Source organism: Anastrepha obliqua, chromosome 5, assembly GCF_027943255.1.
Source record: "Anastrepha obliqua isolate idAnaObli1 chromosome 5, idAnaObli1_1.0, whole genome shotgun sequence".
NCBI lineage: Eukaryota > Metazoa > Arthropoda > Insecta > Diptera > Tephritidae > Anastrepha > Anastrepha obliqua.
In genome coordinates this window covers 21887381-21911143 of record NC_072896.1, presented here as the reverse complement: position 1 = coordinate 21911143, position 23763 = coordinate 21887381, and the positions used below count along the sequence as shown (strand labels likewise).

General features: G+C 31.0%; 1 protein-coding gene and 1 long non-coding RNA gene across 8 annotated transcripts in view; one reads left to right on the top strand and one right to left on the bottom strand.

Annotated features, from left to right (window-relative positions):
- Positions 1-23763, top strand: part of LOC129249228 (uncharacterized) — a 92542-nt gene that overhangs the window by 47634 nt on the left and 21145 nt on the right. For 4 of the 5 annotated variants that reach the window (XM_054888915.1, XM_054888916.1, XM_054888918.1 and 1 more), the window contains exon 2: positions 1615-2433. The exons of the other annotated variant lie outside the window; for it this stretch is intronic. In XM_054888915.1, coding sequence (XP_054744890.1) covers positions 1823-2433 — 611 coding nt within the window. In that variant the 5' untranslated portion in view covers positions 1615-1822. The remainder of the gene's footprint in view (positions 1-1614; positions 2434-23763) is intronic. 5 annotated transcript variants of the gene reach the window in all.
- LOC129249230 (uncharacterized) lies at positions 22686-23748 on the bottom strand. 3 transcript variants are annotated; one of them, XR_008582647.1, is made up of 4 exons: positions 23365-23748; positions 23188-23284; positions 23021-23115; positions 22686-22956 (listed from the first exon to the last, which is right to left on the bottom strand). It is a non-coding gene; the product is annotated as an uncharacterized LOC129249230 (long non-coding RNA). The 3 variants fall into 3 exon arrangements; XR_008582648.1 differs by having other exon boundaries at positions 22686-23115; positions 23369-23745; XR_008582646.1 differs by having other exon boundaries at positions 22687-23115; positions 23365-23741.

Sequence of the window (23763 nt, the reverse complement as noted above, 5' to 3'; positions counted from 1 at the left end):
GAGGCACCTCAAATGCTTACAGTAATGTGAAAAACATTAGCAATTATAAGTGAAACTGCTATTTTGGACGTTTTACTTACAGCAAACTAATTTTATTTAATTATTTTTGAATAAATTTTGCATATATAGTATTTTAAATCCTAGAGAAACGGAAAATTGGTTATATTTTTTGCCCTAACTACTATTAATTCGTACCCCTACAATTTCTTCTCATATATACCCAGTTGTAAATGGTAATTTTTTTTTTGTAAAAATATAGTTCGTACTACAACTAAAGTCATCTAAAACAAAGTTTCAAACTTTACGTACAATTTTCAAAAGTTTTGATACTTTCAACTTTTTAACCAGAATTTTTAGAATTTCTTTGGATATGCAATTTTATTGCTCATAGATTTCTAGGATAACAAAGTGCTAGTTTTAAGTGACTGCAAAATACCGTTGATTTTTGGCATTTTTTTTTTTGTGCTGGGTGTTTTCTTCCACGGCGAAAATTATTCGTCTCTCAGCGAATTTCATAGAATCAGTTGAGGGGCTGACGTCACTTCAGGTGTATTTATAAAAAAAATAAAATTGTGTTTATAATTATACAAAATTTTCAAAAATTTCTTTCAAAATTTTAACCAGAATTTTTAGCAGTTTTCTGGATATGCAGTTTTACGGCCCCTTCAATTCTATGGAGTATAACAAAGTGCAAGTTTTAAGTGACTACGAAATACCGTAGATTTTCTTCCATATAAGAATGCTACATACACCCTGTTTGGGTGCATGGTGAAAAGATCTTTAGCGGTGTGCTTTTTAGCAGACCGTCATTCGGCACTCAGCGAACTTGGCAGAATCAGCAGAAGGGCTGACGTCCTGGTAAATCTATGATCCTTGGTTTGAGGGATGCTTCGTTCGAGAGAGAAAGAGGGAGGGAGAAAAAGATGGATAGAGAGGGAGAGAGAGATAGATAGAGAGAGAGAAAGATAGAAAGAGATAGATAGAGAGAGAAAGAGATAGATAGAGAAAGAGATAGATAGAGAAAGAGAGAAAAAGTTAGACAGAGAGAGATAGATAGAGAGAGATAGAGAGAGAGATAGAGATAGATAGAGAAAGAGCGAGATAGAGTACGCTCTAAAAGTTTGGTTATCGCCCATTGACGGCATTCAAAAAATAAGAAGTAAAAATTTATTACGAAAAAGACTAATTAAAGTAATGTTACATATATTTTGCACAATACTGTAAATTTAGCACATTGAAATTTGTAATACATATTTATATCCTACGTGAGCTCTTTTATATTATTTTCTTTTGTATGCGTTTTACTTTTGAAAATTTGCCAAGAATTTTTGTTTTTATTATAATATGTATGTACGTATGTATTTGTACAAATTTTAATTTTATATCTTTTGTGTTTTTTATTTCTTTTCTTTTTCTATGCTTCTTTTGTCGTCGTCCAATCCTTCACTTTGGCATAAACAAAAATAAACTCCAACAACCCACTTACCTATACAATAAAAACAACACCAAAAAAAAATGTAAACAACACTGTTTCCGTTTCACACATGCTCAATTTGCCAACAACAAAAACATCCTGCACCCCAAACCTCCACAATTAAATTTCGATTTACGCAGCTCACAAAAGCAATGCAAGAAAAATGTCAACGGCAACATAGTTAAGTGAATTGAGCAGCGCCTGCAACATAAAATAACGGTATAAATTAACGCCAGTGAGAGAGCGAGAGAGTGCAAGTCAGCGAGCGGCTGCAACACGCCTAACAAGTGACAATAAATCAGCAACACTGCTCTACTGCCCATCAACAAGCGACTGCAGGACCAAACGATGGCTTTACATGCCACCAAATCATGCACCAGCAGCAGCTGCACCGCTGCAATGACCGCAAATAAACCGTTAGCACCAACAAAAACCACAGTTAAGCTGTTAAATGGCATTAGTGGGGAGGGTAGTGGTGGCTCTTCTCCTAACAAGAGCTTTGTGGGCAGCTCTAAAAGTTGCCATAATTCCAGCAACAACGTTGAGCAGCTTTTCAATTCGGCCTTGAAGGCATTACATTTGCCGCAATGTGTTGGTGGTGGTGGCGGCAAGAAAGTGTCTGCCAAAGTGAAAACAAATGGTGAATTGACGTTGGTTAGTAAGCAGCGTGCGAAAAATATTAGCGCCGATGAGGCGGATGACATTGAGGATGACCACGACGAGAAGGCGGTAGAGGACGCAGATGAGCAGATGGTGCAGCTGCGTTGTGCCTGTCCGGCAGCATGTAACAATGAGAAAGGCAATAAGGCAAATAACAAAAATACAACCATGACCGTTACAACCACCTTCCGCAGTAGCAGCACCTCGGCGCTCATGCCAGCCGGTCACTTGCGCCCACAAACGCTGAATGTGCACCATTTGCGCGAGACGCCATCGGATCAAACGCAGCTATTCTTTCGGTATGTTTACGATTGAATCGATTATTTTTGTATAGAAAATATTTTGATTATATTATTTACTGTTATTATTTCTTCCTTCTTAATTTGCCATGAGTTGCATTAAAGGCCTGGAAGAATTACAAGTTTATTTTTTCGGGTATCAGCCTACTTTTAGGATGTCAGAACAACGAATTTCCGTACAGCTGGCGTTATTTTTTGCATAATTCTCGTAATTTCCTCAAATCCTCTCACCCTAAATGTGTTTTATACATTTTTTGGCAAATTTTGTGAGCGGTGGGGCCAATTTGGCAGTATAATTATATTTTAGTGGATTTTCAAACTAAGTTTAACCCGGCAAGATTTGAGCACAGTTTATTTGGAGTGTAGGGCTCTATTGTACTTATATATACTTGAATATTCATTCGTTTTGCGACACCTGCTCTATTTGTTTTGACTACAAATTTCTCTACAATTCTCATCGGAATTAAAAAAATATATGCCCGAAATTTATTAAATACAAAGAAGTGAGATATAAATACATTTTTCAAACCTGATGTAATAGTGAAATAGAATTGAAATTTTCAAAAGAGTATGGAAAGATTACTTAGAAAAAAAAAGAGATTTAAATAAAGAAATTTTTTCTATTTTTTTAATTTTTTTCCGAAATTCCACAAAAAAGACACTTTATTTTATGAAATTAATATTAAAATATTATTAAAGAAAGTGATAAAAAATTAGAATCAAAATTAAAAAAAAATTAAATCAAAATTAAAAAAAAAAATTTAAATCAAAATAAAAAAATTAAAATTAAAAAAAATTTTTTTATAAAAAATTAAAATCAATATTAAAAAAAAAAAAATGAAATCAAAATTAAAAAAAAATAAAATAAAATCAAAATTAAAAAAAAAAATCAAAATTAAAAAATAAAAATATAATCAAAATTAAAAAAAAAAAAAATCAAAATTAAAAACAAAAAATAAAACCAAAATTAAAAAAAAAAACAAATAATATCAAAATTAAAAAAATTTAAATTTTTAATTTTCTTTTAGTAATTTTTAAAATATCTGCTTAATAGGAAAATTCAAAAAAGAACACAATGAAATGGGATTTCAACTTTAACTTTAATTAAAAATTTGCAAAGAGAATAAAAAAAGCAAAAAATAAATAAATAAAATAAAACTTGAAATAAAAAAAAAAAATTTTATTTAAAAAATTTAACTTTTCATTAAAAAAAGGCTGCATTTAAAAAAAAAATATAAATTTAATACGTTTGTAGAAAAACGTGTGGGAAGATTAGACGGAAATGAGAATTACTTTTTATTTGTAATTTTAATTTCTGACTTAAAAAAATTATTAAATAAAAGAAAAAATATAAATATAAAAAAAATTAATTAATACAAATAAATTAATACATCATAAATAGAACTTTACAAATATCCGTAACCCCGAATCATATTTAATTTTGAAAAAAAAAAAAAAATTATAATCATAAATTTTTATTTAAATTTTGTTTTTGTTAAAAAAAATGTACAGATAGATTAGAAACAAATGATATTTACATTTTTAAAAATGTTTTTCGGAATTTTTCAATAATAAATTCCACATATAAACAGAATAAAATGGAATCTAAATTCATATGGCTTTTTTAATTTAAAAAATGTGTAGCGAAAATTAAAAAAATTAAAAATTTAAATAAAAAATTTAGTTAATTTGAAAAAAAGATAAATAAATTTCTAAAATTGTTAGCGAATTTCGGATTCGACCACTTTTAATTCTGAAAAAAATGTATATTAATGTTGGTTGTTTTTTTGACGAAAAAAAGGACGGAAAGGTAAAAAAGTTCGATTTAAATTCTTGAAAAAAATTTTTTTTTTTAATTTTTAAATTCTTGAAAAAAAAATTTTTTTTTTAATTTTTAAATTCTTGAAAAAAAACATTTTTTTTTTTAGAATTATATTTTTGGCAATAAAGGTACAGAGAGATTAGAAGAAAAGATTTTAAATTCTTATTTAAAGAAAAAAATTTAAACAATTAAATCCGAAATTGCTGAATGAGTAAAATTTGATTCATATTTTATTTTTACTTTTTTAAATGTTTTTCGAAATTTTTCAATAATAAATTCCAAATATAAGCAGAAGAAAGTTCATTTGGGTTTTTAATTAGCGAAAATTGAAAAAAAAATAAAATAAAAAATTTAATTAAATTGAAAAAAATATATAAATAAAGTTCTAAATTGTAAGCGAATCCGAATCCAGGTTTAATTGTGAAAAAAAGTTATATTAATGGTTTTTTTGTTTTGGCGAAAAAAGGTACGGAAAGGTAAAAAAGTTCCATTTAAATTATTGAACAACATCTATGTATTAAAAAAAATTATAATAAATAATAATAATAATAATAAATATACATTTTTTTAAGAATTACTATTTTTTTGACAAAAAAGGTACAGAGAGATTAGAACCAAGGAGATTTAAATTCGTATGTAAAAAATTAAAAATTTAAATCCGAAAGTGCTGAAGGAATGAAATTTAGATTCATATTTTATTTTTATTTTTTTCTAAAAATGAATTTAAATTCCATTTATTTTTTTCTAAATAAAATATGAATTTAAAAAGGTTAAAATAAAATCTTTAAATTTCATTTTTTTTCTTCTAAATAAATTTCATTTTATTTTTTTGTAAATGAAATAAAATATGAATTTCATTTTATAAATTAAATAAATAAAATTTAAAGATGTAATTTTATTAAAAATTTAGCTTTATTTAACAAATTTTTAACAAAAATTTAATTTTTTTAAATTTATAAATTATTAAAATAATCGAATTATTTAAAATTAAAAAAATTAAATAAATACAAAATATAAATAATTTTTTAAAAGCATGCAATCAGCAATCTATTGATTCATTGAAGACGTTTTAAATACAAATATAAATAATTTTTCACTAAAGAGCGCCAGCCAGTCACTCTTCTGGTTGCTCTGTTTATCAGTACAATTTTTTTTCTCCTGTTGGTTGGCTCCCCTTATCAGTACTTAAAGTTTAATTGGCTCATTTACTGCTCGTCATTCAGCTCCAACCACTCCACTTCCTTACTGCGCTGAGTGCTTACACTTCATATCTTACACTTTCATTGTTCACTTTTTAAGCCTCACTTTGTTATTCATAAAAACTACAGAGCGGCTCAGTAACAAAATAAACAAAAATGGAACTTGAGCAAAAATGCTGTTTTTTTGCGCATTTTGTGTTTTGCTAAATTTTTGTATTTCCACACTTTGTATAAAAAATCGTATTTTGTTTGCATTGTCGGCAACAACAAAACAGCCAGATCAGCAACAGTAGTGCGCTGCTGAATTTTGTCATCGTTATTTTAAATTTACCATAATTCACTTTTGTTGTTGCTGTTTTTAATATATTTTTCGCATACTGGTCATCTTTTCTGTTTTGGTTGTTGAATTGTTTTTCTGTTTTTAAATAAATTTGCATTATTTTAATTTTTTGCCTGGTTTCTCGATGTCTCACACGAGTGTGCATAAATAGCAATTATTTGCTGTTTTTTGTTTTTAATTTTTTTTTTTTCGTTCCTTTTTGTAATTGTCTCTGCCTGCTGCGGCTGCAGCTACGTCTGCATTTCATTGAACTTGATCTTTAAATCGCACGCGTACGCGTTTTGCGCTTACATGCATGCATACATACATACATAACTAGCTGCCACATACGCGCCTCGCATGCAAAATAATTAATAAATAGTAGTCAGTCAGTCAGTTGGTTTAATTTATTTCGCCGTGCGATGCTATGCGTTGATGCGGCGTCGAATGTAGATGATTGTGGTGATATTTATGAAATGATATTATTGTTAATGATGTGGCTGATGATGATGAGGCAGGCGGACGCATATCAATATTCTAGCCGCGTTTGTTGGCTGACAGCAGCAACCGACATCGACACCAATACCGCCGCCACCGGCAGCAACACTCAGTAGTCAGCTAATCGACGAATGGTGGTGACAGCGACACCAAAGTTGTATAGATCTTCCGTTTTGGCGGTCGGTTGAGCTTTCATTGTTGTTACTGCGCTTGTTGTTGTTGTACAAGTACATATGTAGCTTCTGTGAAAATAGTTGCAGGCATTGTTTTACGATTTCCTTTAAAGGTAAAGATTGTTTCGTTTCGTTTCGATTGTAACACCATTTCGATTGCGCTCTTACGCTCTCGGTTGTGAACTTTGGAACCGATCGTTATTGTTGCTATTATTTATTTGGTCGACGAATATAGTAGCTGCTAATTAGTTTCATTGTCACGTTTCTCGTAGCAGTTGTAACAGTTGTTTTGTGCTCAAAATAGGACGAGGCATTTTGCGCATAATTTTGCTTATTAGAATGATTTGTCAGAAGTTCTTCAAATGGAGTCTGAGAATAATTTTATAAAACTTTTTTCTTTTTAAGGCTAAAAGAAGGTTTTCTAAAAATTAAAAAGAAAACTTGGAAAGTTTATCTCTGTTGTTGTTGTTGTTGTTGTAACAGCAGAAACATTCCTCATAAGATGTACGGCTGCTGGAGTGACAGTTCTTAGACGGATATAAATCTGGCTCGTTTCGGTAACTTAGAACCGACTGCGTACTGGCGAATTCCGATATTTTTTATCTTCTGTTGTTGTTTTGGGTTTTTGTTGTATTTTTTCGTGTTTTGGTTGCATATTTTGTGTTTTTTGTTGTATTTTTTTCGTTTTTTTTTTGTATTTGTGTTGCTCTATTTTATTTGCCCTTTGCTTTGGTTTATTTTGTTTTTGTATTTTTTTATCTGTTGTTTTGTTTTCCCCTTCTTCTGTTTTCCTTTTGTGCTGTTTTTTTTGTTTATTTTTTGTGTTTGTTTTCCTTTTTATGTTTGTTTTGTTTATGTGTTTTTTTTTTGTTCGCTTTTTTATGTGTTTTTTTGTTTTTATTTTTGTTCGCCTTTTTTGGTTTATTTTGTTTATGCATGTTTTTTCGTTGCTTTGTTTTTCCCTTCTTTTTTGTGTTTTTCTTTTGTTTTGATTTTTTTTTTTTTTGCTTTTTTTGTGTTTGTTGTCCTTTTTACGTTTGTTTTTTGTTTATATGGTTTTATTTTTGTTCGTTTTTTTTTGGTTTTTTTATTTGTTGTTTTATTTGTATTTTTTTTGGTTTGTTTTGTTTTTACATGTTTTTTGTTCGTTGTTCTGTGTATATGTTTTTTATTTAGTTTGTCACTTCTTCTTTTTTGAGGTTTTATTTTTTTTGTGCTAATTTTTTGTGTTTGTTTTCCTTGTTATGTTTTTTTTATGTGTTTTTTATTTTTGTTCGCTTTTTTTTTAGTTTTATTTTTTTTTGGTTTATTTTGTTTATGTATTTTTTGTTGTTGTTTTGTTTTGATTTCTTTTTTTGTTTTTGTGTCTTAATTTAGTTTTTGTGCTTGTGTTTTGTTTTATTTATTTTCTTTTATGTTTTTTATTCTTTTTTGTTTTTTTTTGCGCAAATTTAATTTTTTTGCCTTTGGTTTTTTTGGGTGTAAAAATAGTAGTTTTTTTTTGGCTAAACGTGTTATACCAGTACCACATTATAGATACCGTTAGTCCGAAAAAATGTTAAATTCCTCTATAGTTGGGAACTGTAGCATTTATAACCACTTCATTGGTCGTCTTTGTTTGCAAGATCAGCGATTCTATTTTGCGATGCCTTCGGTTTTAGCTTTCCTCTGGCGCCTTACTCAAAGCCATTCATTCGTGTTATGATATGCAGATGCTGGTCTTAAATAACGAATGTGAGGGGAGTTTAAGAGTCGAATTGTTTGTACCGGGTCGTTCCGGTAACGTAGAACCGACTGTCGTCGGAACGTATTCCCAGCTTATCATTTCATTCGCTTAGCGTCTGACTAAGCCTCTCGATATGATGAGAGCTTCTTATAGTTGTGAAATATTGTAGTGTTTTGGGCAGCAGAGAGAGGCGTATCTTTCTACTCGCCACTCGCTTCCAAGGCTCGAAAATTTTGTCTACATTATCTCTGTCAAGTCTATGAAAGAGCTTAAACCAAAACATTTGAGCCACCAGGTGGTTTCGGCAACGGAACATTTCTAAAATAGTCTAATTTGTGATCCACCAAGCACCGTACGCACCTGACATGGCTCGGTCTGACTTGTATCCGAAGTGATTTTTACTTACACCCATAAAGGATTACACTCCAATTGCCATCGCTGGGAGTCAACTAGTCCATAAGTGACTTCATATTAACCAGTTAGTATGTATAAGACCCTAAATGAAAATTCGCCGTAGGAGTTAATGGTCACATCTCGAGCAAGCCATGTATATATGGAAGATTGCGTCAACCGTTGGCGACATACATTGTTGTTTGGCACATATTTTGAAGGCAGCCAAATGAAATATGGTAATAAATATGTATTTCCTGCATTCGAGGGTTAAACACCTTGTATGTGTTTATAACTTTCCATTTGCCAAATTTCGCGCTTTGTTTACCTCATTTGACCTCGTCATTCGCCACAACTTGACACAAATTCGATTTTTTTTGCTTGGCATTTTGGCAATATATATATAGAGAAAATCTTATTTCGCTTTGTTGAACATTTTTGAACAAATTTTTTGCCACAATATTTTTGCTGTTAGACTCCCACGCTGTATATTAATTGTTAAGCGCAGAATGTCATACATGCACACACACACACACACACATGCAAACAAAGTGAAATACAATGTGTTTATGGATGGATGTAAGTGTATGTATGTGTGCAGATGAATATCCGCAATTGGTTGACTCTGAATTTGTACATATTCGTAAATATTACTTATGCGTGTGTGTGTGTGTAGGCGTGCGCGTGTGTGACGTAGTACCACGTGCAGCCCTAATAGAAAAATCCGAACTTAGCTCACTTCTTCACAAGCAACGCGCACAAACGAATAACTAAATAATAAATCACATTAAGTTGTCGAGTCTTAGCTTTTTTGTAGCGTCTCAATGTCTAATTTTGTTGACGAATTGTGCTGGAAAAACGTAACTACTCATTTATTTTATTGCAATTGCGAATTTCTGTTAATTTATTTGTCTACTTAGTTTGCAAATAATGGTGCGAGATTTGATTGAAATATCAAACGCTGCCGCACCACAGCTCCCATTGTATTTCAATCACTTCGAAGCGAGTACGCGTCTGTATGTATGCCTTTATTCGCATATTTTGCTGCTCGTGTACAAATTCTTTAATACACTTTGAATTGTTGCGCATTTTTTGTTGAACAAATCATCGACGAGGGCGCGCGCGATTAAACAACAATAACAATAACTACTACGATATAACAAAAAAAAAGAGAAAAGAAAATGTGCTGGTGCTGCGGTTAGTTACTTTGATAGCGTCATATCCAAAAGCAGTGCACATAGCGGCTAGTAACAGTAGGGTATAATTTAGTTGTAGAGGGGCGCGCCGTCGCGTTTGTAGTAGACTAAACTACCAACAATAATAATAACAACAACAAGAAGAACACTCATTCACCGAGCCATTCCTCATTCACTCCATACACTCATTATTCAATCAGTCATGTGTCGCACCACATTTGGCATTTTAATTTAAATGAATATTTTTTTCTCGTTGTTGCTCTTTGTGAGCAATAACTATATCGTAATATAGTCGTGCGTACATATTTGTATATATTTCTGGTAAATCAGTTTGTAATGGGTACTTCATATTCGCTTATGAACATTTCCTGGTCAGTGTCAACCAAGAACAAAAAAAAAAATTGTGTTTTGTCTAGACAAAGTTTATTGGTGCTAGCGATTGCCGTATTTTCATACGAAGATAGTAACTAATTTGTTTATTAGAACTTCGTTATGAGCGCTTTTTTAGGGCTCTTTATTAGATTTTTCAATAATTTCTCAAATTTTATTGATTTTCCCACGTCAATCAGTTCTACATAACCAGAACGATCCGGATTTATGTATATCCGGCCAAGTAGTGTCACTTCAGCAGCATTCCCCGTATATGTATGGGGTAAGTTTATGCTGCTACAATAACAACAACTACTTTCAAGAAATTTTGCATCATTCTTCAATGAAATAGCGAAATCCAAACGATTATTTAGTTCACCGAACGTACATCGCAAGCATTTGAATAAAAGTCTAAAATGAACTTAAAAATTCTATTTCGCGCTCCATCTCAAAATCTGATTTAAATGTTAAGTCTTAACGTGTGCATTACTTATCAAAATCTTAATGCAAAAGCTAGTTTTTATGATGACAAAAATACCTCCAAGCGGCACGTCCCCATCATACGAAACTGGCAAAATGTTGCTCATACGCCATGTGGTAGTGGAGGGGGAAATTTCTTACTCCATTAAGCGATGCTTCTATCAGCTGCGGTAGCAATGGCTTGGCGAACGCTACAGAAAGGGTTGGTTATCTGTGCATAGGTGTAACAAAATGCAAGCACGACTTATAAAATAAAAAAATAAAAATTATGAAATAGGCGAACAAGGAATTTGAAAGCAAAATCGAAGTGTCGCACTTGGACAAATTCTAATTTCAATGTAAATTGTATTTTCTGATATATTTTTTTTTTTTTTTTTTAATTTTTTTGAGTATTAAATTTTATTTTGTTTTAAATTTTTCCAAGACTAAAATCCCTATTTTAAGTTTTTTAAATTTTAATTTTTTTCCATTCTTCAATTTTCGAATTTATCACAGCTTTAACTCTTATTTTAAATCTTAGTTTCCTTAAATTGTTTTTTAGCTTTATTCTTTTTTATCCCTTTTTTTAATTTTTAATTTTAAATTGCATTTTTAATTCTAAATTGTATTTTTAATTTTAATTTTTTTTAACTTATATTTGTTTAACTTTTAATTTAAAACATTTTTTTTTATATAAATTTGGTTTTTATTGCTTCTTTTATAATTTCTATTTATTCCTTTTTAATTGTTATTAATTTTGCTTTTAATATTTATTAATTTTTTTATTTTAATTTTTTTATTTTTATTTTTACTTTTTTTATTTTTTTATTTTTTTATTTTTTTTTTATTTTTCTTTTTTCTTTTTTATTATTATTTTTTTTATTTCTTTTATTTTTTTATTAATTTTTCTTAAAATTTTTTTGTTGTGTAATTTTAGTTCATTATTTAAGTTTTAATTTGAATATAAAATAATTTTTTAAACTTAAATTGGTTTATTATTACCCTGTTTTGAATATTTTTTTTTTAATTTTATTTAATTTGTTTTTTAATTTTTTTGTTTTAATTTTTTTTATTTTAATATTTGTTAAATTTTTTTAAATATTTTTTATTTTAATATAAAACAATTTTTTAATTATAATTTTATTTCGTTTCTATTTATATTTAATTGTTTTTAAATATTAATTTTTTTTATTTAAATTGTTTTTAAATATTAATTTTTCTTATTTAAATTGTTTTTTTTATTGTTTTTTGTTTTTATTTTATTTAATTTTTGCCCCATCTAATTATATTTACTGTATATGTGTACATAATATACAAGGTGGCGCAACTTTAATCATCCAATTGTAGTAAATAAACAAATAAGAAATTATTTTAAATAACGGAAATTTTTTTGAGCCTCCAGCGCTCCGTTGCTGGTCTGTTTGTTATCTACTGTCCAGTTCGCAATGTCCAATGTGATTGACATTCGACGCCATTTGCAAAATTTATAACACCTTCCGATAGGGTGATTAATTTTGCGCCACCTGTAAATGCTATTATTTAATTCCTATTTTTATCCATTCAGTAAGATGCTTTTCTTACTTTAAATCAGTTTCACATTTCCCCAGATTTTTTTCTTTGCAACCCTTATTCTTTTGACTTTTCCCACTTTCTTTACATGCATTTTTAGTTTTCGCTTTTTAATTTTTGTTTTGTTTTTAATTTAAAGAAATTTTGTTTTTTTTGTAATTTTTTAAATGTAAATTTGTTTTAAGTTTACTCCTATTTTTATTTTTAATTGTTTCTTGTTTCTGAAACAGTTTTCCCAAGTTCCTATTTTCACATTTTTAATTCTTTTAGCAGTCTCAATTTTTTTGGATTTTATTGTGGTATTTTTTTTATTTTTTATTTAATCTTGTTATTTTTTGTATTTTTATTTTTTTGTTGCATATTTTTACACATATCTGCACTTTTTATCGGTGCGGCTAACCAAAGCGTCCATTTGTTTGCCCTCTAAAAATTCAAGGTTTCACTTCAGCTCATTGGTTTTGCGGTTATTCGCTTGTTCTTAGCAATGTTGTTTATATTTATATTTACACACATATTTATGCGTATTTTTATTTTATTCCACCTTTACTTTTTGCCTTCATACTTTGCTTGTTTGCATTTAAAAATAGCAAAAATTGCGAACAAAAAAATATTGCACTTTCATATTAACCTTTCGATATATTTGGGTTTTGAGTTTTTTTTTTAATTTTTATAATTTATTGTTACTGCTTTTTTTGTCGTAAAAAGTAAAAAAAATGTGCTATTATAATTTTTTTTCATTTTAAGATTAATTTATTTGTTGTATTTTAGAACTCAACATTGAGTTTACCACTTCAATAAGCAAAATTTATTATTTTTTTTAGAAGAAGATTCGACAATGTCGCGCTGTAAACATTTCTCTGGCGTTTGCAGATTTTTGCATTGTTTTCTATTTTGTCTTTTTGTTCTTCTTTTCTTTTTTTTCTTCTTTATTTTTCTTTTTTTCTCTTTTTTTTCTGTTTTTTTTTTGTGGGTGTTGCATTGTATTGTTCATTCATTCAACCTTTTCATTTATTCAATCATTTTCACTTACTTCACATCCACACATACACACCTACATATATTTGTTTTTGCTATATAAACATTTTAAGGCATTTCAATGCCTCGAGTGCATTCTCACTTTCAATGATTTGTGTTAATTATTACCAAAAATGTTTACTTTGCGTGCAAATAACAACATCGAAGCATCTACTTTAGTTCGAGCGCAAGTTTTGGCTGGATGCTGGCGTTATTTCGTACTCTGATTTATGATTTGTTTAACTTTTTTTAATACTGCAATCTTTGTTTTTACTTTTCATTTACTCCTACTTGCGAATAACCTGTTGCTGCCTCGAGTTCCCTTTTTTCTTCCCCCCAATTAGGCATTTGTTTATACTTTACGGTTATTATTTATGTCAAACAGTTTCGTTTTCGCTCTATATTTGTTTGAACACATTATTGTGATATTTTGTTGTTCTTGTTGTTTTTTTTTTGCATTGTTTGTGTTTGCTCTTATGTATGCTTTGGGGCCACCTGTGAATGATTTTTCAAGAATTTTTATTGCTTTTTCTGTTTGTATGTTCCTTGCAGATCAGTTGACGTAAGTTAATTTTTATTTGATAATAATTTATGCATTTAAGTGTAGGAAATATTTTGTGGGTAGAGGAATTATTTTTCCATTTATTTTCTTTACTTTGTAAATTATTACTGTACGGACGTTCTTTCTTACTCTATTTGAGTCTAATTTATACTTCTGCGCCTCCTCATTTGTTAGTAGTTTCTTCCATAATTTGGTTCTAGCTAGCCTCCCTTAGCTTTCGCTCTGCACTTCTAAGGTTGTGCGTGTCCGCTACTTCATTCCAGTTATACCCTGTGCTCTGAGACCCAAATGAGCTGGATGTGTGGATTGTGCATTCCTAACAATTTCAGTTTCTTAATACACTCATGGGCCAGTGATTACTTAAGCACACAGGATGACAACACTTTGAGTGGCTACCTAGCTGTCGCTCAGAATGGCAGTGCGATCATTCCGTAGATTTCTGTCTAAATTGCTCCCTGTACATAGACAGATGGCATACATCTTGCTTGGATGACGCTATGAAAGCTACCCATCGGCACAGAACGCTTTGTTTTCAGGCATATGTATATTCCAGCGCCTATGCCTTCTGCTGTTTTCGAGCGAACCGATGTTTGGATACATACCATATAATATGTACAAGGGAGTTTATCTCTCTCTCTACCTCTTAAACGCAGATTTTTATAGAGGTAAATCAAAGAAAAAAATGGGAACCATTTTCATATCATTCAGGCACTTGTTTCTCACTTCAACGTTTCCAGAATTTATAACATAGCATGAAATCGACGTAGGGATAAGTGCACTGCTAGAATGCAAATTCTTATTGAAATTATTTAAATTCGTGTTATTGCACTCAGACTCTGCCTACCCCTTTAACAAAGTACTCTCCAAGCGTTAACGGCCTTTTTCCGCAGCTATTGATGAGGCACAGCCTGTTTAACAAAATTGCCTAATATGTGCATATATATGTAAGTTCATACGTGCATTCATACTCATATGTATGGTATATCAAAGTTTCATAAAGCTGACATTCATCAAGTTTGATGGGTAGATAAATGTTATAAAATTGTAACTTATTGGATTTGTGAAATGTATACATATTTACAACTCAACAGCTGTGACCGAATTACACCCATGATAAAAGTTTATTTTTAGATGATAACATATGCGTATATAGTAAAAAAATATGTATGTAGATTTGTATATATGAATTCCTATTTACTTTCAAATACGCATTTAAATATACGAGTATTGACTGATATGACGAACTGTAACACAGCTAAGCAAAAACGATAAGAAAAACCAAAAAAAAAAAAAATGGAGTTAAAACACAACATATATTGGAAGCCACGAATATAGGGTGCTTCTCTAGTAATTGGAACTTGGGAACAGGAAAAATTAGAATTAAATTAGAAGTAAATTTGAAAAATTAGTATTGATGGGACCCGGGAGCACGAAAATTTCATCTATTTCCACGACTGTTTTTTTGCCATTCAAATATAAGAAAACGATATTTCAACTTTTCGTGTTTATTACTACGTCTATTGAGCATTCAAAAAAAATTTTGTTTATATTAAAAATAATATTATTATTATGAAAATGCCGCTGAAGATGACCCTCTTGAAAGATCCGACCCGGACGGCGTAGGTGATTTCGATACTTCCACTCTTCTGAAACACAAAGTTCAAGAAGATTCTGTATCAGAAAGAGTGCAGTTATGGTTGGAACTGGAACTAGCAGTTCGTAAAATCGGGTATTTTTTCACTAATTTTTTAGTGTAAAAAATAGGACATTATTTTAATAAAATTATGACACTAGTTCCGACGATAGCCATACATGTTGTGAACGAGATATTAAGATGATTTGGTTGAATATAGGTACATATATATTTTTTTAATCCCCGCCGTGCCGAAAAAAGTCGTTTCGGGATAAATGAGATTAAAGTTTGAGCTACAGGAGCGCGCGAACCGCTCTGTACCTAGTTAATGGGCTGTAGAAGGTATAATATGGAGAATTTCCGCATAAGATACTATACTTTCGAAATATCAAAAAGAAAAAAAATCGATTTTTTGAAATTTCTAGACCACCGGGTCCCCTTAAGGCTTCTGATTTTCTGGCTGTTCCTGCAATCAACAGTGCGTTGTATCATTTTTCTCTCTCTTATGAACCGATGACATTTAAAGTAGTTGGTAACTATCTCTAGTAAGCAATTTTTTTTTGTTGCGATTATATTTGAGTTGTACTTATACTATTGCCGGGCGGCGCAGTACAGATAAGTTTTCATTTTAAAATGTATCATTCAATACTTGTTATATTTTCGAGTTTGAAAAGATGTTTGGAATGTAGCTTTAACTCAACGGTGTGTAATTCACTCGCTTTCAAGATTTAGCTCGCTCACCCTGTCATCATGCACCTATACTGGCTTGCACTTATAAATGTCGGTAAATATAAAAATGTCGTCAATTGTTGAAGGGGCGCCTCCGCCCACCCAATAAGCCAATGCTTAATGAATGCTTAGATATCGACATTTTGGGGTGATGATGTTGAATGTGGGCCTAATTGGTACTTGATAAGGCCTGAAATGCTTTTAAAAACAAAAGATAAGAGCATAGCAAATATTTGGATATGTTAAGTTAACCCAAAATGTGGCTGATTGAGAGTGGCGGTTATGTCATGTCATTGCCGTAAATTTTTTAGTGTCGATTTTTTCGACATGTTTGATTTTTCACTCTAAATATTTGGGTTATTCAGCTAACTTTTTTTTTTTGACAATTTTCGATATTATTTAAATAAATTATATAATAAATATATATATAATAAAAAAAAATATTTGAAGTTAAATAAAACAATTAAAAATTAAAAACAGTAACAGAATGGAATAGAGATCGTGGTGCAAAATTAATCACCCTATCGGAAGATTTATACATTTTGAAAATGTCATCATAGGTATTTGATACTTGTGAACTAGGCAGCTGCAGCATACAAACAGACAGCCAACGGAGCGCGTAAATATCAAAATAAAGATTTCTTTCACGGAAAATAATTTTTTTATTGCATAAAAAAGTTATTCAAAATCTAAACTGGATGATTAATTTTGCGCCACTTTGTACTGGGGAAGGGGCAAAGAGGAAGGGGAGCGGGTAGAAAGAGGCTATTACATTTTTGGGATTTTATTGACTTTGTCGTATGCATTTTTACCTATTCGCTGAAATATAATATTTTTTTAATTTAAAAAAAAATTTTTTTTTAATTATTTAATTAATTGTCTAGCACAAAAAAATATAGCAAAGACCAAAATATTTAGTGAAAGCTCAAAAACTTAATTAATTTTAATTTTTTTAATTTTTGAGCTTTCACTAAATATTTTGGTCTTTGCTATATTTTTTTGTGCTAGACATTTTTTTAATGTTTTTAATTTTTTTTAATGCTTTTTAATTTTTTTGAAATGTTTTTTTTTAATGTTTTGTTAATTTTTTTATATTTATTAGAGTTTTATGTTTAGTTTTTTTCAATTTTTACGATATTTTTGAAATGTTTCCAATTTTTGTTCTGATTTTAGTCAATAAATTTCATTTTATTGAATTTTTCGATTTTATTGGTTTTTTATAAATTTTTGAATATTTCACTAAAAAAACTTTTTTGGCTAACATTTTGCAGATCTTTACAATTTTATTAATTTTTTGTTGGGTAAAGAGAAATTTCGTTTTTTACTATATTTTTATATATTTGTTGTATATTTATTTTTTATTTTTTTAATAAAGGGTGGTTAAGTTTCAAGGGCCCGTGTTGATTTTGAATAAAATACAATTTGTTTAGGAAATTATTGTCATTTTTCTTTATTATGATAATACTGGTGTGGCTCAATTACGTACGGAACAAAATATCGGCCGAATGGACGCACACCTCCATCCGATGGTCCAAATATTCGATGGCGCTGAGGCATAATTGAGGTTCTATGCCGTTAATGTGCCGAATTATCTCAACCTTTAGCCCTTGAATTGTTGCTGGCTTATCGACGTTCAGCTTTTCTTTCAAATAACCCCAAAGAAAGAAGTCCAACGGTGTCGTTGACGTTTAGGTGTGGTTCACATTCAACATCGGCCCTTGAAATTTAACTACCCTTTATTTTTGTTGTATATTTTAATTTTGTTTTAATTTTTTTATTTTTGTTATATTATATATTTTTCTTTTTGTTGTATATTTTTATTTTTGTTTTTTGTTTTTAATATTTTTATATTATATTTGTTGTATATTTTTATTTTTGTTGTATATTTTTATTTCTGTTTTTTTTATATTTTAATTTTTTTTTTAATATTTTTATTTTTATTAAAATATTTTGCTTTTTAGATCTTGACATCTTTACTGCTTTTTCGATAAATAATTTCGTTTTTTACTATGTTTTTTAACAGTTTTGAAAATTGTTAGGCTTTAGATTAAAAAAATATTTATTATTTTTATGTTATTATTTTATTCTTATTTTTTTCTCTGTTTTTATTTGTTTGTTTTTCGTTTGTGTTTTTTTTTGTTTTGTGTTTTTTTTTGTTTTGTGTTTTTTTTTTGTTTTGTGTTTTTTTTTGTTTTTTATTTTTTTTTTTTTTTTTTTAACTTTTGATTTTATTAATTTTTCGCCTTAAAATTTTGAATTTGTATGGATGGATGTTTGCGTTTTAGTTTTTAAAAAAATTTGGGTTTTTTAGATCTTTGCAATTTTATTGAGTTTTCTCTAAATATTTTCGTCTTTACTATATTTTTTCCGCTAGAATTTTCGTTTTTCCTGATTTTCGCTATAAATTGGTGAAATACTTTGCGTTTAGATTTTATTTAGTACTTGAGATTTAAATAAGTTTTTTCTACACTTTTAAAATTTTTCCTTGAATTAAATTTTTGAGTTTTTTCGATTTTAATTTTTGCTATACATTTTCGAAGTTTTCACCAATTTTTGTTTTAGCATTTTTTACTGTAACTTTTTTACTGTTTTTTTTTTATTGTATAAATTTCTTGAAATCAATTTTTTTACAAATTCAGAATTTTCCGTTTTTGTTGAGATTTTGCTGTAAATTTTCGAATTTTTCTCACAGTTTTTTTGTTGGATTTTTTACTATAACTGGTTTAGTGATTTTAAATTTTTTCCATTTAATTTTATATTTATTTTGTTTTGGTAAAAGTGTTTTTTTTTTTGTGGGTTTGCTCGAAATGTTTTTTGTTAAGATTTTTCCGATTTTATCGATAGTTTGTTATAATTTTTGAATTTTGCACCATTTTTCTTGTTTTGTAGGATTATTTACTGTACCGTTTTTAGTGAATTTTTGTTAGGTGGTTTTATAAATTTTTTCCAATGAATTTTATAACTTTTTTGCAAAGAACTTTATAAAATTTTTGAAATAAACTGTTTTGTTTTGTTAAATTTTTTTTTTTTGGTTAATTATTTTTTCGGTAATATTGATTTTCAAATCGCCTTCTGCGTCATTGTTAGCCGGCTACGCACACGCACTTGCGCACAACACGCGAAATTCGCATAAAAACGCAAAAAACATTTGTTTTTGGTATGAAATGTTGAAACTTGAAATATCTTCATATGGCAAAAGATAAGTCATGACATCATGCAAAAGCAATCGAATGTACTAATTACTAATTTAGCAGCATTTGATGAAAAACAGTATGATTATAGAAACGATTTAGCCACAGCGCGAACGATTAACACATGGCAATGTGGCAACAAAAAAAAAACAAAAACAATAAAAAAAATGGCAGAAATGCCAGAAATGGCTAAATGGCGAGAGTTGTTATTAATTTTACGCTGTAATAGTTATAAATAATATATTTTATCATGTGAGAACACCGCCGCAGAAAAATAATGGAACATGAGATCGTGTTGCCAACAACACCAACAATAAAAAAATGAAAACACAAAACCAAAGAAAAACAAAGGAAAAGCAATAGTGCTTACTGGTGTGTAATAAGTGAAATAGTAACTATCGTAACAACAACAACTACAACAACATGATTGGCAGTGTAAAAACCATAAACTAAAACAAAAACAAAAACAAAAGAAACTTAGCAATTACACTTAGCTACTTATTATTTACAAATATCTAATTGCGATTGATGACTACCCCGCCGTGCTGATTGAAGTGAGAGTTGCCGCACACCAAGTGCAAACACATTCCACACACACACACACACACACACGCACACTAGCTCATGCTCAAATGCACATTCGCATGCAACAGTTTAATTTTAAATGTTACATGAGAAAATTGTGGTAAGTTTGCTGATGATTACATCGCTTCACTTAGGGGATGTCTCAACGGCCACTGTGAAGCTTCTTGGAAAGCGCCGGAAATCTCCAACGATCAGTTGCATTTGAACTTTTGCCACTGCGGGTCATTAGCTTCGCTCACGGCATGCAAAATATCCGCGTTCGCGTAAACACCCATACATACTTACTTACGTAGCTCATACATACATACACACACCGTGATCGAATTGGAGGGAAAAACAACAACAAGCAAATAACTCAAGCCGGCAAGCATTTAAAAAGAGTCGTAATTGGCGTGAAATAAAATAAAATGAACGAAATACTCGTATGGACATATTCGCGCTGTAAGCCATTAACCCCAACAGTGGAAATTTGAAACTGAAGCGTGTCAGCAGGCATTAAATACTTATACTGGCTTAAGACAAAAGCGCCTGAAATTTCGCAAAGTCACACTTTTTACATCATCGTCGAAAATTGAGACACTAACACGTCGCCGTTCAGCGTTTGAAGCTTGACGTCTGACACCACGTAAACTACCAATTTAAGGTTCATTAACTTTTTTTCGGTTTGCTGATTTTTGCGCGACACAAAAAATTAAGGAAGCGTGTAGAGCGTAGAAGCATAAAAGGTAATAAAAAAAATCTGAAAATTATGCGCAAGAGCAAGATTTGGGCAGTGACCACAGGATTTCCTAAGGTGCTATTTAAGGATTGATCAAGATTGGGTAAAGCATTCGGCAGATTAGCAGTTGGTCAACATTTTGAAAATAACCTTCGGCGAAATATTCTGATAAATGCTTAGGGATTTCTGAACAAATCAAGCATTCATAGCAAGTTCAACGCTAAGAATAGCAAAGAATATTTGTGCCATCTCGTAGCAGTTAAATCTTTCACAAAATTATCGCTTCAGCAGCAACTCGACACCACTGCTGCGAACCTGATTTATACCCCTCCGTGAAATGTTCCACCAGTTACATTGGAAAAAGGTTCATTTCATAGCTATTTAACACAAAGCGCAACAACAACAATTTCTAAAAGCACTATAATTTTTGGAAATTCATTTTAGTAGAGATGAATTTAATGAGCTATGTCATAATACCCCCTTTGTGTTATGGCTATTTCTCTACACAAAATTTCCCCAACTTCAGTAACATTTGAGAGCAGCGCTGTATCCTTATAGAGATGAACTGAGAGGTAGGTTAGGTTAGGTTAGGCTTGATTGATCCTGTAGAGCGCACATAGAGCAGAAATAGATCCATAGTGATACCAAGTGTTGGTGTGGTGAGTTTATTTTATATTTTAGCTTTAATACACAGCTTGGATAATTGAAGTAGGCTGCTAATTTTTTGATCTGCTAAGTGCAAGACAGTGGCAGAGTAGGTATTCCAGAGTTCCTCTCTCGTTGACTTCGTTACATATTGTGCACATATCGTTCTGTACTACATAGCTTCAGTTTGGCCGCGTACGATGGAGTGAGGCAGTGTCCCGTCAGTATCGTCACTACAAGTTTACGCTCTTTCCTGTGAAGAGAAAAATATGTTGTAGTTTTTAAACCTGACATTGTTTGTGCCTGCAAAGCAAGATTTTCGCAATCCTGCATGAGCTTGTTTTTTCACATCTTGAATTCGCTCCTTGAATCATTGAACTGGAAAGTAGTCAAAAAAACTTATTTTAAGTAGAGCTGATTTATTGAGGGATACTAAATCTGAGAAACATTTAATAGTACCAGTGCAGAGTAACACCAATCCAGCAACACTTTTTCAGCAGTGTAGCTTACTTTTCATTCGACCGGAACCAAAACCTCAGAGAACAGGAAATTATAGTGCAGTAGATTAGATTGATATTATTTGGAGGTTGCACTTCATGGTATTTTGCGCCCTCTACGCATCACAGTACCTCATCTAGACCCAGCACGCTTATTAAACTTAAGATAGAACTGAGTTGGACTGAGCATATGTGCTTTTTTCCAGCTGAAATGGCCGAGACGTTTCAATCTTCTCCGCGCTACAGCGCTACACTCAAGGAGAAAGTATATTGGAGTCTCCGGGGATTGTGCGCCAAAACGACAAGAGTCAGTGGACCATATCCTGATTATGTGCAGATGACTACGCAGTCTACAATGGCCTGTGAAAATGCCCGTAATCATTCTCAGTTTATCCGTGGAGGAGAGTGATGAACGTCATACTCAGGGATGACTCATTTATAGCAACAACTGAGTCATTTGTAACTGTCATTTGTTATTGTCATTAGTCACTTGTCACTGTCATGATGTGTTGTTGTTGTAGCAGCATAAACATTTCTCATACGTGTAAGGGAATGCTGCTGGTCTGATAGTTCTTGGCCGGATATAAATCGGGGTCGTTCCGGTAACGTAGAACCAGCCAGGCAACTGCTGTGGGAACGTCATTATCATGAATCATTGTCATTGGTCATTGTCATCTGTCACTGTCATCTGTCATCACCATCTGTCTCTGTCACCTGTCACTGTCATCTTCATATTAGGCGGTCAACTTCACGACCGCGTTAAGACTACACAGCACTGCGTTTATTATGCACAGGACTATGCTTTCTATGCGCTTTTGATCTTCGTGACTTAGGCAGACATACGGGTGGGATCGTGAGGCGTTCCTTATACACCAGCAATGTGATTAATGTGACGCATTCTAAATTAATTATAGTAAGTTAGTCATTCTAGAAGAAAAACTTACTTGAGACCAACATGAAATGATTTATTAAAATGATTCATAACTAAACTTAATAGCTGACTCGACTCTGATAAACGTGTAAAAGTAAGTTTTTCGAATGTTGAACTGAATTATTTGCACAAGTAGGCGATGTCTATGCAAAGTGAAAGTACAGCGAGCGTTGCCCCTTGAACACCTGAGCACCTTCCGTGTCATTGTCCAGTATGTTGGTGATCTTGGAACTGCGATTTGATTCTGAGTACAAGAAATTTGCAAGTATATTTTGATGAAAATCACATCTGACATTCGCTTCGCAATAATAGAGAAAAGTTCCGGGGTCTGTGTGGAATCATTATTGATTAGGAAAGTTTACCTGAGCTGGAGAAAACCAAAACTGCTGACCCACCGCATATTTCTGCGATATCTTTACAGGTTTAGGCATACTTTCACAATCTTACTCAGTAAAAACTATAAAAAAAGAGCACAAACGCAACTTTAGCAATACAAATAAACAGTTTTTGGGCGTCCACCACTACGTACATCGACACATCGACATGCAGTACTAGAGGAAATTAATCATTCATCTAAGTGAGCGTCTGTTGTGTAGTGGTAACCATCTGCTTCGCTTGCTTAGAGACTGAAAAAAAATCAACAATCAATGGTGTTTCCTTGCGATTAGATTAGGCAAGTTATTGTTGCGATAACATTGCTATTTACACACTACTAGTAGGCTCTTTGTTGTTGCTGTAGTATTTTGTTTTTTTGTTTTTACTAATTTTTGTTACACTTTGCACTGTGTTTTTTGAGTGCCATTCAAATTGCTGCCTTTTGTTTTCTCATATTTTTTTTTTTTTGCTCCCTCGATTGTCTCTACCGTTAACTAGCGATTTCGTTTATTAGTAGCCAAGTTGTAGAGTTAGCTGCTTGTGGACGATTCATTTGCGTGCGGACGTGCAAGCGAAGCGGACACAAAACAGTTAGCTACTCGAGATAAGACGTAAAAAACTACAAAAAAAGAAAGAAAGTGGCTTATATAAAAATATTTTTTTGTATGACAAAAAAATCAAGTGCTTGAAAATCGGCTTAAAAATCGAAATTTTCATAAGAAGTTAAAAA